Source organism: Vicugna pacos, chromosome 3 (assembly GCF_048564905.1).
Source record: "Vicugna pacos chromosome 3, VicPac4, whole genome shotgun sequence".
NCBI classification, from domain to species: domain Eukaryota; kingdom Metazoa; phylum Chordata; class Mammalia; order Artiodactyla; family Camelidae; genus Vicugna; species Vicugna pacos.
Genome location: NC_132989.1, coordinates 24,484,531 through 24,502,330, shown reverse-complemented (window position 1 = coordinate 24,502,330; position 17,800 = coordinate 24,484,531). Strand labels below are relative to the sequence as shown.

Sequence of the window (17,800 nt, the reverse complement as noted above, 5' to 3'; positions counted from 1 at the left end):
ACTGCTAATAATTTTAAATCATGAAGTCTCTGTAGTTAATGAAACTGTAGCCTCTGGGCAAAAGCTAAACATGAAACCATAAAATTATCACACTGAGCAACATCACAGATTTTCTTGTCATAAATAACCACTTGGCAAACTCGAATTTGTGTTCCTGTATCCTGAAGCCCCTGGCATGCTTTAAGAATCACCCAGAGGCAAACACACACTAATGAATCCTTTTTTCTTATTCTCAAGGGAAAAGTCATTGTGCAAAGGCAACAGAAAAAGGAATGGGAAGTCTAGAAGCCAGGGAAGTTCCACCTTGAGGTGACCTTCAAAGCACATCAGCTCAAAAAAAAAAAAAAAAAGCACATAAACTCCTAAAGGTATTAAATAAACAGCACTGTTTTTTACAAAGATATTGTAACTGAATCATTTTCTCCTTTTGAAGGAACAATATTCTTCAAGAGAAGTCCACTCCATCAAAGCCAGGAGCACAATATTCCCAGGATCTCAACAAGGAGGGACAGACCAAGGTTGCTTCTGATTCACTGCAACCTTCTGTAATTCCAGGCTTGCAGCCCCAGATTCAGGACCCTACCCCTCCAGGAGCAAATAATAAGTTGCCTGCAACTTCCATAAACCAGCTAAGCATGTTTAACTACGAACGTCCAAAACACTTCATCCAACCCCAAAATCCATGTGGCTCCAGACTGCAGCCTCCAGGACCGGAAACCTCCAGCTACTCTAGCCAGACCAAACAGTCTTCCATTGTCATCCAGCCCCGCCAGTGCACAGAGCAAAGATTTTCTGCCTCCTCAACAATGAGCTCTCACATCACTATGTCCTCCTCTGCTTTCCCTGCTTCTCCCCAGCAGCTTGCTGGCTCCATCCCAGGCCAAAGGGTTACAGCCACTTACAACCAGTCCCCAGCCAGCTTTCTCAGCTCCATATTACCATCACAGCCTGATTACAGCAGCAGTAAAATCTCCTCCACGGTGGACTCCAAGTAAGTAAGCTTTTAAAATATGTACATATGTATATATAAGTAAGAATATAACTATATATAGTGAGCTTGTATGGGGTGGGGGGACGGGTTATGTACTTCATTCTTCACAATTGAAAAAGGCAATGTGACCTCCAGGTCTCATTCCATTTCTCCTAGAACACCTTAACCAAGGTCCTGGCAATAAGAAGTCATTTGACCCTTTCTCCAATGTCCAGGCTGAGTTGAACCCAAATTACCTATTACCCCATACAATTACTTACCTATTATATTCCATCTTTAAAAAAAAAAAGGATTTCTAACACACTCAATAAATGAACTATTTCCCTAGCTCTAAGTTAAGTTCTTCATGCTGTACATTGCTGTTTCTGGGCTTAGCTAAGATGAACACCTGTCTGCTCTTCTTCAGATAGGATTTCCTCTCACATAAGCAGAGGCTATTAAGTTTCTTCTCAGTCTTAGTCTTTCTTCCTATCCATTCTCCCCTCTGATCCTGAATATCCACTTGGCTAAGAAGAAAATATGGGATTCAGACACTAACATGTATGAATTTTCCCTATGGTCTGAAGGAGAAAGTCTTGAATAAAGGCCCATGACCTTAAGGTTTCCTTTGGTAATTAAAATCACACTTTGTTCAAACTGGTTGGACTGATCTACATAAAAGGAAGAATACCTGCAGCCTTATGCAAGCATGTACTATTTCCACAGCCCTAAAACTGTCCTAGGAGAACCTGATATGAAGGACATAGTGGTTGTGCTTTTTTTAAAACATGAACTGAATACCTGTTGCTTATGCAAACTTTGGGCTATCAGTTTTCCTATTCCTTAGCTGGCTAGAACATCAGAGAATTAAATCAGAGGCATCTGAAAAACTGTCTGATGGAATATGTTCTGTTGGTTGAAGGCTTATCAACAGATTTGCTGAAATTCTTGCTAATTTCTCTAGAGGCTAATTTTTCTAGAGTATTGTTGGTGCCAACTCTGGAAACCTAGTTAAATAAACTACAGTAATTCAACTTGCAAAGAAAGTTTTTCAATATATTTTAAAAAATAAAAACCAGGAAAGCCAAAATCATTTGTTAGAAGCTGACAGATACTAGGTTGAACCATTTGAAAGGGCTGATAGTAAATGATTTTTGATATACAAAAACTCAATTCTCATAGGTTTGGCCTAATGTTTTAAAAAGATGTCTTCAAGAATTAAGAGCCCTCTCTTTCTCTTCCCTCCCAAATCCCCACTGTACCCATTATCACATATTGTAAATTTTTCTTGGTAAAACCCAGACCATCTTTTTCCATCTAGCTTTCAGTTACTTCTAAGTTTCCTGTATGTGCATGTTCAAATCTAAAATAATCTTTTTGGACTATAATATTTTTCCCTAGTAAAGTCTTTTAATCCTATTTCAAATTCCTGCCCAGAAAAGAAAGCCATCAAATAAATATTAGTGAGCCTCAACCATGTACCCAGCTTTTTGCACAGAACTTAGAGGAAGAAAGGCAAAAATGGAGAGGTTAAGAAATATAGCATTGGAGGACCACAAAACCAGAGATCAAAGATCCAGCTTTAGATGTTCCATTTTCAGCAACCATAGATAACTCTTTTAATCTTCCCACAGCCACTTGATATCCATTCAGTGCCCAGCTGCACAGGATGGAAAGCTATGGCCCTTTGAACATTTGTGCACAACTCCCTCATTGTTATGATGGGCTTAAGTTTGCCCTGTCTTCTAAAATAATCCCTTGGATTTTGACCTAGAGAAGTTTGAAAGCTTTATTTAGCTTTTCATCAGTAGAAAACCCTTAAGCAAATGTTTTATTCAGTTGATAAAACCACAGACTACAAATTTAGGGGAACTCCTTAATTCTAATTGTTCCTTTCAAAAAGCTTGCTTTGTGACATTCAGCAAGTTTACCTAACCTGCTTGGTGACTCAGTTTTCTGATCTGTAACAAAGTAAGGATTTGGGTGATTAATGACAGAAAGAAAAAACCCTATAAAGCAGTGTGCAAGTATAATTTTAGTTTCTAATTATGAACAGATATCAAGTCCTAACATTTACACCTGGTAATAATGGGGGTATTCAGTTAATAAAGTGACTGAGGTTATACATGTATCAATGGTTCTCAAGCTTGGTTTTGACAGGTCTTCAGGATTCCTCATATATATTATATTATGACAGTCTGACAACAGAATTATTTAATACTAATTCACTTTACCAAACATGTATGACTTTTAAAAAAATGGTAGGCTAGCTCAAAAAAAAAAAAACTAGTATAACTTCATACAGTTAAAGAAACAGAAAAACCACAGGAATTTTACCTCTCTGACCTAGGAATTCAATCTTAAAACAAAACACCTCTTTATTTATTTAAAACACCTCATTTGGTTTGGCTATTTACTTAATTGAACAAACCAGACTTCAGTTAAGGACTGATATAGACAATCTTGAAAAACTGAAATGTTAAGAGGGAAAATGTATACAATCAACTTTCAATATAGAGCATCTTGAATACAATAAAACATATGCATTCCTTCAACTTATAGTATCCCCTATACATAGGCTTTGTGTTAGCAGATATAAATAATACAACACTGAGTAGTAAAACATCATTTTTTCTTCAGTATATTTACAATCTAGAGATTACTAAGTCCCCCAAAGCCTGCAAAAATTAAAACTCTAGCTCCACTCAGAGCCACTTAGTTTACAAGTTCTTTTAACAATCCTTGAGAATTCTTGAACAGGAAAACATCAAAGAACAGACCAAGGCTGCCTCACCTGGAAAACTGGAGAACATTTATTATGGTAATGGCAAAATAGTCATTGAGGGCAGTGGCCAGTTTTCCCATACTAAACAGATAAAAGCTAGCACTTGTAGAGACCTAAGGAAATAAACTAGGCAAAATCTGAATAAAGCACTGAAAAGTGTGAGCCACTTAACAGATCTAGAAATACACAGGACTCCCTAAATACCACCCCTGCCCTCTATCAGAATCAGTAGGGAAACGCTGGAAGTGAGCAAGTACCTCTTGGAAGAAAATTTAGGATCAGAATCTGAAATATGGATTTAAACTGAACTCTTCAACTGCCATTCATTCGTATTTCCTTTTTTCCCCAAACTCCCTTATTTCTATGTTTATATTCCTTTCGTCCTCTAATCATCCCTTTCTTTCTCTAAAAATCACTTTAGCAATGTTGAAGACACCGTCATTACTGCAGTAGTTGTTATACAGTGCCACACTTGGATTATCTAAATATGAAACTGACAGGAATTGGAAATTAGGAGGAAAATGAGAGACTATGCAAACTATAGACTCCACTCAAACCACTAAATACCAGTGGTTATGCTGGTAATTGTTTAACAATTAGCTCTGGAGAAAGGAGCCATGATTGTGTGTGGTGTTTATCAGTTTCCCTGTAGATACTCCCATCACCACCAATTTCAAACTATCAACATGAGATCAAAGGGAGCTGGGAGGAGATGCTAAAAATCAGCTCTCTTGAACCCATATGAGTCGGTTCCAGAACACCACTGCTTACTATCCACCCATAAATCAAACTTATGAAATTCAACTGGAAGCCTGGGACAGCTGTCAAGCTGCTAGTAACTAGACTTACTCCCACTTCTTTAGGGACAATCTTCAACATCCTCCTTATGTCTAAATTGCTTCTCCTGCCACTTAATTTTCATTTGCCAAGACAAAAACAAACAAACAAACAAAAAACCCAGCTGGTAACCATTCTTATAAAATCTTTCTTGACTGTTATTAGGGCAACTGGTGTTTTAATAACACCAGCAGTTCTAAGTGGTAAAGTCAACCTACCTAAAGGTGACTGAAAAAATGTGGCAAATTCTATTTTAGACACACATCTTACTTTAAAGATCTTTTTTTTAAATCTTTTTTTCTTTTTAAAGCTATCAACAACCCTCAGTTGGCCAACCTGTAACTGCTAAGCCATCCCAAAGTGCAAATGCTAAGCCCACACCAAGGACTCCTGACCATGAAATACAAGGATCAAAAGAAGCTCTGATTCAAGATTTGGAGAGAAAGCTAAAATGCAAGGACAGCCTTCTTCATAATGGAAACCAAGTGAGCAAGATGTTTATTTTGTACAAAAAGCCAATAAAAGTATAAAATCTAATTTCAATAAGAAAGTTATTTCTGTCTCACAGATCTATGTCCATACAATCAAAAAGGGATACAATCATCTAAAAGGAAGGAATATGTGGACCCTATTCCATATTTCTCTGCATGAAATCCCCTCTTGGTTTTCATTAGTAAAAGACTGAAGCAAATGAAAAAAAATCAGTATGAATGATTTAAGTAAAATTTTCCTTTAAGCTTTACCCTCCCATAAACTATGTATGATGATCAACTAACTAAATGCTGTCAACCTGACTTCTTCAGGTACTTTGGTGTACATTATAAACAGAAAGATAGCTATAATTCTTAGTATGCACATTATATTAGCCACTGATCTTTGAAACAGTACTATATGCCTTTAATCCAAATACCTTTAACATACCAGTTGCACTGCTTTTACTCAGAAGTTAGTAAATTAAATATTGTGTTCATTTAATAAAAGTTATTTCTGAATGTGAGGACATACAGTACTATATTCAAAGACAGAGCCAACAGGAACATGCAAAACAAGGAGGAAGTAAAAGAATTTCCCTTTATTTGGAAGAGCTTTGTTTGCAGGTGATTATGCTTGCCTTTCCTAGGAGACAAAAGAAAACAACAAATATTACAGGTGAGGGAAGTGGTACTAGAATGAAAGGAAATGTTTTGAATGAAATAAAATGATTTTTTTAAAACACAGTATCATTCAATAGACAGAAGTATACTTCTTTGGTATAATTCTTGGTGGTTTTAGGGTAAAGCTATACAAATAACTTTTATTAAATCTCACTACTGTCTCCTTTATGACTTATTTCATTAAAGCGGCTAACATATGAGGAGAAGATGGCTCGCAGATTACTAGGACCACAGAATGCAGCTGCTGTGTTTCAAGCTCAAAATGACAGTGAGGCACAAGATTCACCACAGGTAAATTATCTAACTGGAGCACTTTTCTTTTGTGTGATTTTTAAATTCCTGCTTTCCCAAATCTTATAAATAGCATTTGAAGCAAAAGTCAATCAATTCCATGCTCCATTAGATATAAAACAAAGAGGCCATAATAGGCTGAATACATACATAAAATTTTTAATGTTATCCCATTTTCTGGTGGTTCTAGTATCTGCGTATGAAATGTTACAAAGACAAAACAGCAGAAGGCTAACGGTGTCACTCTTCAACTGAACATTTAGGGGTCAGTTAGACCTCAGACTTTTTCTACAATGTCTGCACAGACAGAGAATTAATGAGTTGTAAATTTTTAACAGGAAAGAAGTTAAAACTCTAAACCAAAGTAATTATAACCTTTTCTCATAAGCTGTTAATCATTGCAACGTTTTAAAATATTCTCGTGTACTAATAAAAACATCCAGTTCCTTCTGTCATATTCCTGTATTTTAAAATGTTTCTTATTAAAACTTAAACAAAACAAACAACAAAAAACTTATGAGTAATGGCTCTAGGATTAACAAAAGCATCCTTTCCAAGAAGGAATTAACTAACTGTATGGAGGACATAAAGTGAATATCCCACAGGCTTGTTCCTGACCAACTGCATTTTAACAACTTAACTTCGAAGAAAAATGTACGGCTGGAGAGGCAGACTGAACTGGTCTTGCGCCTTCCGCCTTCCTTCTGTAGTTACCTCTCATTCCTTCAAAAAGTCCACAAGAAACTGGGAACCAAAGAGAACCAAAGGGATGAGCATTCAAGAATTCCAATCCCTTAAAGTATAGGAAGCTGAAAAAAAAGATTTTGCTTCTGTTAAATCTGAGTAGACCTAAAAAAAATGGAGCAGACTTGCTAGTAGAACAAGTAACTAGAATCTGAAAACAGAATTTAAATCTCTTTTGGCTACTAAACAGTTCATACATTCATTTATTCAACTTATTTATATGAAGCACCTACTGTGTGCTGGGTTCTGGAGTTGGTACAGGAGATTACAGCAAGAGTAAGACACAAACCTAGCCCTGTTAGTAGAAATAATCCAAAGTAATATTATGTTGATGATGGTTTATCTTATAAATTCAAAGTGTATGATTTCAAGGGCAAAGACGTATTGTTTTTCTCATTTACTCTTTAAGAACTTTAAAACAAAGGTGACAATACCAAGAAAAGGTAGAGTAGCAAAACATATTATGAAATCAGAAAAGTCTTACATTTTTTGGGTACACTTCAAACATTCTACTTAAATACAAAATGTCATCAAACTACATGTAACTGACATATCACATCTATGAATATGAATACATACATACTCAAATTACTATAGGACAAAAATCAAAAACTTAATATAGATATTTTGAGTTTAAGTGGATTATTCTTATTCTTTACCAAAAAACTCACTGATTTGTTTGATCACTGAATTGTTTTGACATTTTGCTTAAAGAAACTTAAGGCTAGCCAAAAATTGTTATAGTTGTAAGAATTTTGTTTTAAAATTACAAAATACATTAAACATATTAATCCCAAAATAAATTATTTGTACTGATATGCTGTGTTGCTATACAGCCATTTTTCAGACATCTGGGTAGGGACTATATTTTCCACTTCTATCTCTCACTATGCCAAGCACAATGAAATATGCAAAATAGGAACTAAATAATTAATTCTATAATAATATTCATCAATTCCTGATTTTATTCTCAAATAGAAATAATTTTCTGGTGCTCAGATATAAATCCTAAAAGACAGTTGCTTAAATTAAATATACACTTATTAAGCAGGAAGTAATTAATAGTTTTTCAAAGGCTTTTCATAGCTCTACACATAGCTTCCACAGTGTCCACTGGATTTACTGCCATGAGCTAAAATGAAAAGTATTTTCCAGTCTAATATGTGTTTACTGCTGTTGGTGCCACTTTTGAGCAGTAGGCATAATACCCTGTATCTACTGCCAACACAAGTGACTTCATGACTATTCCTGTTTTACCAAAGGACAATCTGTACTATGTGCTCCCATTTCAAATACACCAAGGGACTCACCATCTTTTGTCATAAAATAGTCATCTAAAAAATGAGGCACTGTCAATTCAAAGTCAAGCTACTTTTCATAAATCATATCTGCTGAAAAGTCTCAATTCTGGTGATTTCTTGCTAGAGTACTAGAAGGTTAGAGCACTATATTTTAAATGCTTAACAGCTAACTAAGCAGAACTAACCATGACAGTACAAATACAGCCAACAGAGAAAACGTTCCTTTCAACTACAACTACTTAATTCTGCTCCATTTCAAGCTAACAACAGCATGTTTATTTTATCACTTTGTTTTAATTTCAAGCAGCATCATTCAGAACATGCTCGACTCCAAGTTCCTACATCACAAGTAAGGTAAAATTCTTTTTTTAATTTTAAAGAAATATATATTTCGCTACCTAAAATGTTTTCAGCTTAAAAAACATTGTATTTATAGAACCGTCAACCTTCCTACATACCTTTTATAAAAAACAATGTAAATTTTCTAATGTCCAAGTTGATGATCAAAATATTTATCTGTTAATTATCAGAACTATCTCAGAGAAAATTTTTTTAAATGTTTTGGTCAAATAAGCCAGGACCATGTTTCCATGTTGAACAACTTTCTCATGACAGTGGAAACTCAATTCTAATTATACAATCTTTGCATGTGACAAGAACTGTCCACAGGGTACTACTCTGCATTTTAAGAGATCAGTTTCTTTATCAATTCATGGCACTGTACAAAAGAAACAAGGATGTATAATTTGTACCAGATGTTTCTAAATTGCTACTATTTCTAATAATCCTCAAATATGCCACAGCTAAATATAGCTCTGCAGCCTCATGCCATTGTTATGACACTATCAGATCAAATAGTATAGATGCTGAGGTTTCAAGTTTGATGGCTAAACTGTATTTGTGTGAAAGGAAGAGCAATGACAACTCTCCTGCATAGTCACTATTAAAATATTTTTGTAGAAGTAGATCATCTTCAAGGGGAGACGTGAACGATCAAGATGCAATCCAGGAGAAATTTTACCCGCCTCGTTTCATCCAAGTGCCAGAGAACATGTCAATTGAAGAAGGAAGATTCTGCAGAATGGACTTCAAAGTAAGAAAAAAGTTCAAAAATACTGGAGAAAAATTAACAGCGAGATACTAAGTTTTGAAAAAAAACTCCTCCTCCTCTTTATAGCTTGCTACACAGCTTGACAAACATTATGGATAAGAACAGAAAACTCTGGAGCTAAGTTTATCTGGGTTAGAATCCTGGCTTTGCCCCTTTCCAGCTTTGTAACCTTAGACAAGTCATTTAACATCTCTATGCTTCTGTCTCACCTGTAAAATGGGAATGACAAATGGACCTACTTCATAAAGCTGTGTGAGGATTAACTGAGTTAGCAGGTACACAGTACTCACAACAGTGCCTACCACCTAATAAATACTCTATATAAGTAAAGCTATCATATCAGGATTTATAAGGTAGAATGTTTCTTTAATCCTTATCCTTTAAGAAATTTAAGTGACCCTCCTCTCGGCCTAGAAGAATTCTTCAGGCTAAAATAACTTTTTATAAACACCTACATTTTTATTATCCTCATTTTGGAGAAATTTTTCTTATAAAATGTTTTTCCAGATTCCTTATGAATGAAAGTCAGTGTACGGATTTCATTGTTAAGACATATACAAAAACACTTGAACTACCATTTATACACCAAAACTACAGCTCAAGAACACTCTGTTTTGGAAAGGTTATTCTTTAAATCAGCAAGCCTCATATACATGTGCCTCTGGGACTTCATTTGCAGTTATCATTAGCCAGAAAAGCCATATGACTTCCATATTCCTTGTGGAGCCCAATATAACATTAATTAATGTCTTTAATATGGTAATTAAGAGATCTGAGGTTGTATACCAAAGAGGTAGACATGGTTTGAGGTAGTCTGAAAATATTATATTAATTCTAAGTTTTAATTTCTACTATTTTGTTAAAAATTATTGAAAGAAAATACCTTTTAAGTTCTTGCTTTGCATTTTCACTCAGATACTGAATTGTTAAAATTCATAAATGGACAAATGGGTTCCAGTAATCTGTAATTTAAAATTCTATCATCTCCTTGGGTTTTCATTTTTAGGTGAGTGGACTCCCAGCTCCTGATGTGTCATGGTATCTCAATGGAAGACCAGTTCAATCAGATGATTTTCACAAAATGATAGTGTCTGAGAAGGGTTTTCATTCACTCATCTTTGAAGTGGTCAGAACTTCAGATGCAGGGGCTTATGCATGTGTTGCCAAGAATAGAGCAGGAGAAGCCACCTTTACTGTGCAGCTGGACGTCCTGGGTAAGCTTTCAAAGAGATATGAGAGAGCACCTTAAAATCCTGTAGAATTAAAAAAAAAGTGTTAAAAAAGAAAAGTCCAAAGGATTTTATATTTAAGGTGAATGTCTATACTATACAACCCATTAGAACACCAATTTTAAGTAAAAGCCATGGTGTGTAGGGGTCGGTGTTCTTGAGGGAAACTCAGTGAAACCAGAATAACAGATCTACCACCAAAGCTTTTCTGGAAGAAAAATAAAGGTACAATTTCAGACTGACCAAAGAAGGTAGTATATTCTAGATATATTTCTACATATATGATATTTGTAGATGTGATTAAAGGGCCCTAAAATGAAAAATGTTAGTCTAAACATTTCTCTGGTCTATACCCTAAAATAATCAATGTGACTCACATTTTTACAGAATTGTTATAATCATGCATAGTTCAAAACTGAAGAATAAATGCCAAATTTTAGCCTTAGGCTATGTTCTCTTTAGTAGGAAACTAATCTATAATCACGACAACAAAACGTGCCTACTCGCTTTAGAAAACAAGTATGGCAAAACTCATGTCTCAAGTTTGTCTTTACTAAGGCAGTTCTCATAAAACTGATGTCCTGTATTAAAATATTACAATTTAAGTGCTTTAAATATATCACATTTGTAGTGACTTAAACCATGATATTACATAAGAGATATTTTGCCATAATTCACTGTTAAAGGATGGACAATCCTAAGTTTGTATTCTACCCAGATCAATGAAAAATCATTAAGATTATTCTATGGTATAATAAGGGATCTCAGTTTAAGGGAAAAACTAGTGATCTGGGAATTTTAAAAAACACACACACAATTCAAGTGATTAAGTTTAGGGCAAATCCTTTTCGTGCCAATAGCTTCAGAAATACTATAATGTTAGAGCTGAAATTGACCTTTGCAGGCATCCATCCAATTTCCTTATAATCTCCTTAGAAAAGCTAAGGTTATAGTATTATAGTATCAGTTCTTCTTTTTGCTCAGCTATTTGAAGAAAAGACACAATAATTACTGACATTTGTATATTATTTTATAGTTTACAAAGTGCTTCTTCATTCATTATCACAACTGATCCTCACAATAATTTTGTGCTGTGGTGAGCACAGCAGTCACCATTACTTGGGTATCATTTTACAAGAGATAAAACTTGAGCCTCAGAAAAACTAAACAAAATTTTTCCCTATTTGTCACAGCTGGTAGGGTAAACAGAGAATTTGAACCCAAACTGTTGGTACTCTTTCCACCACTCATGCTCCCTCCCTATAGCTGAGATAATGAGAATATGATTTAAATTCTTTGAATGAAACATGGTTATAAATTCAGTGTATCATTACATTACTGTTTTAGAACTCTAGAAAGTATACAATACACAAGAGTATTATATGTTATTTTAAGTAAAGCTGAAATATAAAGCTTCCAATACTATTTGTTACTACTTTTTAAAACTTTTATCTCAGCATACAAATTTCATAATACCTTGGTTTGACTTAATATTTTTGTATTTCAAATATGTGAATTTTTTATTAATATGTAGCAAAAGAACACAGGAGAGCACCAATGTTCATCTACAAACCACAGAGTAAAAAAGTTTTTGAGGGAGACTCAGTGAAGCTAGAATGCCAAATCTCTGCTATACCTCCACCAAAGCTTTTCTGGAAAAGAAATAATGAAATGGTACACTTCAACACTGATCGAATAAGGTAGGATAAGTATTTCTAGACTTAACTATAATTTACTTGGGTGAATCCAGTTATACTTTGAAATATATTAAAAAGGGCATGCATTTGTGACCTCAATTTGTCTAATTTTAAAAACATGTAGATGAAACTAACACAATATTGTAAATCAACTATATTTCACTTTAAATTCATATATATAGAAATATAACAAACCTCATTAAGCCAGATCCCACTAATCAGAAATTTAAGGGCCCAAGTAGGCTAGGATTTAACTTTTTACTAACAATAAAAGAAGATGGCTCAAGGAAACAGATGATATAAGTAAGACTGGGGGTGGATTTTTAATTCAAGAAAATCAAGAGCTATTTGTCACTTAACAGATACAGCTTCAGAAATTCCAAATGCTTTTTTTTTCCTCTTATTAGTCTGACTCTGAAGGTCAGAGGCATCATAAATAAATTCTCACAGGTAATTCCTATACTTTGACTTTTTGCTTTTTTTCAGTTTATATCATGATAACTCTGGAAGAGTTACTTTACTGATAAAAGATGTAAACAAGAAAGATGCTGGGTGGTATACTGTGTCTGCAGTTAATGAAGCTGGAGTGACCACATGTAACACGAGATTAGATGTTACAGGTATGTCACACTGTTAAAAGTGTTATATCAAGTGTACAGAGAACTTAACCAGAACTTAATAAGAAACACAAATCTCAGCATAGTATAAAATCTGAGGGATTCTCCGCATACATAATCAGTTTTTCTTCCTTCTCCTATCTGATAACCACTACCTAGTGCAACTCATTTGTTTAGAACAGATTTTCTAAATTAATTTTTATTTGATCTATTTCAGCCCGTCCAAACCAAACTCTTCCAGCTCCTAAGCAGTTACGTGTCCGACCAACTTTCAGCAAATATTTAGCACTTAATGGGAGAGGTCTGAATGTGAAACAAGCATTTAACCCTGAGGGAGAGTTTCAGCGTCTGGCAGCTCAATCTGGACTCTATGAAAGTGAAGAACTTTAATAACTTCACCAACATTGTAAAACACAACAACTACACTATTAGTAATCTATTCAATTAAATTTCTGAAATAAATCCATAGCTGTATTAACAGACTATGGCTTTAATTAGGTAATATAACTAATATATATATATAATATTTACCCTTTGACTCTTGCACATTCTATTTACTTCTCTGGTTTTCAAAGTCTACAGAAAATCTGGGTTTGTAACTGTAGAAGACTATCTTAAAATGTGGGATTTTAACATTGAAGTCATACACATTTAACAATTACAGGTTATAAATTAACATCAACTTTTAAAATACATCTAATGCTTAATGAGATTTACTGGTACTGCTTTCTAAACACTGTTTTACCTGTTTTCTCTGATAGGAATACTAACATGGTATAGATTATCTGAGTGTTCCTTAGTTTTATGTCAAAAGAGAATAAAATTTCAAACATTTGAAACAGACTGTCTTCTCTTCACGAAAGTCTAGATCTTTAAGATAAAACTTCTGGTTTGTATATATTAAATGACACTCCACAAAACCTATGCATAACGAGCTTCAAAAGAACAACAATATTATACTGTAGAACAGCTTGTCTTGGTAAAGTTCACTTACAGCTCAATTAATTCCTCCTGAAACTGTACTAGACTTTCCACGGTTTGCACTTCAAAGACAACCACAATGATGGAATCTCTCCTGAAATTGTGATTTCGTTTTAACCAAATAGGCTTCTAATTCTTCAAGATCTTTGAGTCTACTGAGTTCAACGGATTAAGAATAGTCTGCGGTCATCTGCTTAATTCTTATATTTAATGTAAATTTGAATACCTATATTTTGGGGTTTTTTTCCTCCTACATTTCTAGTTCAGATAACCTATTACTTTAGAAAGCATAATTTTGCTGGCCTCTGAGAGTCCAAATACAGGAAAGGGCAAATCTTTGTATTAAACTATTCTGAAGCTAGGCCAGTAGCCCTTTCTTTTTCTCACGTCTCTCTTCTGCTAGACCTCTCCTGTTCCTTTTATCATTGGTAGTCTTTGACTCTCGCTGCCATGTGACCTAGTTTTGCTTTTTATGACATAAAACAGCATTTATCAACATCACTCTACATTTCTTTCAGAGAAATAAAAAAAGTGACTTCATTTCTTTTATTTCCAAAACAGCTTGAGGTTCTTTGCTGGCTGCCCTGGGGCCTTCCACTGAATTCCTTTTTATTTTTCTTTTTACTAACTTGAGACTCCCTCCTGTCCCACAACCTGGAGAGCTTGTGGATGCCTTAATTTATAGCCTAATTTGTCTGGCCTTTCCTATAGCTGGTTTACAAACCTTCTCATCTTTGCAAAGCTTCTGGGCCAGATGTGAGTCCCCACCCTTCCAGCAGACCCTGCCCCACGGGCCATGGACTTCACTCATTTACCCTCTCAGCGCGTGTTTCTTCAGACCTAAGATGACAAAACACCTACCTTCAGAAAGGGGCGGTATGAAGACTAAAAAAGCCAATCAATGTTAAGACTAGTCAAGAAAGAGTGGCCCATTATAATTAATTTCGACGATTTTTATGACTAACCCCAGACTCAAAACAGGTTTGCCCTAGTCGGTCCTCCGCAGGAGACAAGCGCCGCAACTCCTCGCCAGCCCTCAGGCGGTGCCCCCTCCAGCGCGCCCTCGGTGCGCACGCGCGCTGGTATCTTCTAGAGCCGCGCGCGCCCCTCGTGAAGCTGGAGGTCTCGCGCAGGCGCATGAGCTACGGCGCGCTCCGCGAGACTATCGCGCAGCCGCTGCCGGCCCGAGGCGGTGGAACTGGCGTTGTGGTCCGAGTCCGCCATGGCTGAGGCGTCCAGGTGGCACAGAGGCGGTGAGGGGTGTCCCTAGGGAGTGGGCGGGGCTTGGCCGGTCTGACAATACCAAATACCTTGCAGGGAGTTCTGTAGTCCCATTTGTATCCATATGAGAGAGATGACTTCCAGTACAGTTACCTCTGACAGCTTCCCCTTGAGAAGCGGCGAGGGAAGGTGGTCCCATTTCACAGACAGGAAAACTGAAGCCCTGAGGGGACATCTCGCCCCTTGCCCAAAGCTGGAGCTGGGTGCTGTCACTTGCTGTACAATGACTTTCGCTAGGCTGGCCTTGGAAGGCCTTTGTTGATGTAGGGAGTCATGGCCTTGGCAGAACCCCAGGCCGACTCCTTTTTCCCCCATCCCGCAGGAGCCAGCCATCCCGAGAAGCAGTGTTGCCGCAAGGAGAAAACGTTTAGGCATAGATGGAGACGGGGGGTGGGGGGGTTGTTTGCTTTGTATTTTTCTCTTTAAATTTAAAGCAAGACTGGTGAGGAAATAACCGTGTTCTAAAATTCATTAGTATACAGCCATAAAATGATTGCCAACTGTCACCATGGGATATGTTAGTAATTATTCCTCCCCCATAAAACTGAGAGTTAAACAGTAACCAGAAGCCATTGGAACTTTCCTTCACACAGTGTAAACAGCTAAAAAGCGCCGGTGTTTCTCCATCGTTATTTATATACATTATGAATTAAGAATAAAGTAAGGAAAAATTTTGTTTTATATCTCATAGGAACTCCGAAACAGCTGCATTACAGAAAGGAAGAAGAAGTTAGTACTACACTTCAGGAGTTGTTACTCTACTTTATTTTCTTAATAAACTTATGTATATGTAAGTACACATGTAGATGAAGACGCTGTTTCAACTAAGAAGTTAAGTGGAGATGAAAAGTAAAACAGAGAGACTTTATAAAACCATAGGCTTTCAGACTTCTGAAACCTCTCAAAAAGTGACACATTTTAGACATTATCTTAAATTCATTTAGACTAACACTATTTCCATTTCTTAAGGGGCAAAACTTTAGGTCACAGATGTAATAAAAAGCTTTCATTGTCAACATTGGCAGTTCTGTCTTGAATATAATTATTCCCTTGAGTTGCCAATTCTTGATTTCTTTTACAGCCATACAGGTACATTAGCTTAACTTTAGTTTCATAGGTCAAACTACAAATGAGGCTAAAGAAGTTAATCTTGGTGTCTGCTTTATTCTTTTCCCTGGCCTGTTGCAGAGTTAATAGTAAAATATGTTAGTACTGAGTAACAGAAGGTATGAATCAATGCAGATCTTTAGGGAAGACCAGAAAATATCTCAGCTTGCATTCCTCCTATCTGTGGGCATTGACTTAATCGGTTACTAAAGAGCATTTTGTCTTTACTGCACCCAACATACATTAGATGTAAGCTCGGTGGCCAGACTTCCGTTGGTACAGCAAACATAGTGGCAGTTACGTATCTGTTAACTAATTAGTATTACAGGGATGAGCTTGAGTCAGATCTTGATTAAAAAGACAGCTACAGACAATCTTATTAATTAAGATATCTTAGGTTGGTTTTTAAATGCTTATTACAGAACATAGGGGAATGAAAAAATATTTTAAAATCATTCATAATCTCATTATTCACGGACTTTTTTTTAAAAACACCTTTATATAATTTGGAAGAATTGAAAACTTAAATATCCGAGGGTTTGTTTAATATTTTGGTACATACAGTAAAATAATATTCAATATTAACAAGTGGCATAGGCTCATGTGTCATGGAGTGATAGTGAAGATGTATTATTTATAAAAATAAAGGGCTTCTAGCCAAAGAAAAATACACATTTAATCTACACCCTGCTCTAAAACCCATCCACCCATACCCAGAGAGAGTAAGAAAGAATATTAATATTCTTTTTAATTTATCATGTGCTAAACCATAAGTTTTAAATGTTCCACATGAATTATCTCACTCACTCCTCATAACAAAACTGTGAGGTAGGAGATATCCCTATGATGGGACTCAAACCATTATTTGTTTGAATTTAAAGTTCATAACCTTAACTACTCATTAAATTACCTACTCTCAATATTGGAGAAAAGCCAGTTTGCAGAGTCATATGTATAAAGTGACCTCATTTTTGTAAAAATAAAGTTATTTTCTTTATAAATGTGTATGCATTTAGAAAACTCTGAAGAATATATGCCAAACCTAACTCTTAACAGTGGGATTACAGGAAACTTCTTCCTGTTTTGTGTATTTCTATTTTAGTTTTTTATTACTACTTTTATAATTAGAAAAATAAAGTTGAATTTTCAGAACAAAATGGGGAACAAATTAGAAGTACATTTTTAATCCTGATAAACTGAGGTTTTAAACAAAAAATTCTTTTCTTTAGTGGCTTTTGGGATGGTAAACCCACATATGTATTACTTAAACAAAGTTATGTCATCTCTATTTTTGGACACTTCTGTGCCTGGTGAAGAAAGAACCAACTTTAAGTCTATTCACAGCATAACTGACTTTTGGAAGGTAAGGTGTCATGTGACTATTGTTGAAGTAGTTTTAGGTATTGTATGAACAAGTCCTTGGCATATAGTGTGGGCATATGATTCATATTTATTGAAGGAATGAGTAAAAATAAATGTCATTTTTTTAAACTGTTAGAATCAACCAACCAGTGTTTATTGAGAACCGGTATTCTCAGTGTGGTAAAGTTCTTATAACCTTAAAAAAGTGATACTTACCTTTTTTTTTTTAACATCGTTGGATTTGAGAAATAAGAGACTTATGTGGGGGTTAGGATCCAAAGTCTGTCTAAAATTGTATATAGTGAAAATTACTCTTAAAAATTCATTGAATTG

General features: G+C 35.5%; 3 protein-coding genes across 11 annotated transcripts in view; 2 read left to right on the top strand and 1 right to left on the bottom strand.

Annotated features, from left to right (window-relative positions):
- The window catches only part of KLHL3 (kelch like family member 3), a 231,815-nt gene extending 221,590 nt beyond the window's left edge, over window positions 1–10,225 (bottom strand). For both annotated transcript variants that reach the window (XM_072956982.1, XM_031673028.2), the window contains exon 1: window positions 10,077–10,225. In XM_072956982.1, the coding sequence (XP_072813083.1) occupies window positions 10,077–10,098 (22 nt within the window). In that variant the 5' untranslated portion in view covers window positions 10,099–10,225. The remainder of the gene's footprint in view (window positions 1–10,076) is intronic.
- Window positions 8,277–13,185, top strand: MYOT (myotilin). The gene is made up of 6 exons (XM_006204604.4): window positions 8,277–8,436; window positions 9,043–9,175; window positions 10,200–10,407; window positions 11,957–12,122; window positions 12,606–12,739; window positions 12,954–13,185. The coding sequence occupies exons 1-6, from the start codon at window positions 8,354–8,356 to the stop codon at window positions 13,124–13,126; spliced, it is 897 nt and encodes a 298-aa protein (XP_006204666.2). The 5' UTR covers window positions 8,277–8,353; the 3' UTR covers window positions 13,127–13,185.
- A 1,704-nt stretch (window positions 13,186–14,889) lies between these two features.
- PKD2L2 (polycystin 2 like 2, transient receptor potential cation channel) overlaps window positions 14,890–17,800 on the top strand; it is a 41,877-nt gene continuing 38,966 nt past the window's right edge. For 6 of the 8 annotated variants that reach the window (XR_012068154.1, XR_012068157.1, XM_072956994.1 and 3 more), the window contains exons 1-3: window positions 14,890–14,970; window positions 15,690–15,788; window positions 17,335–17,468. Coding sequence is in view for 5 of the 8 variants with exons in the window: in XM_072956994.1 (XP_072813095.1) it covers window positions 14,940–14,970; window positions 15,690–15,788; window positions 17,335–17,468 (264 nt within the window). In the remaining 3 variants the exon portion in view is untranslated. Of the gene's footprint in view, window positions 14,971–15,689; window positions 15,789–17,334; window positions 17,469–17,800 lie in introns of those variants that run through there. The other 2 variants (XM_072956995.1, XM_072956998.1) reach the window with 2 other exon arrangements.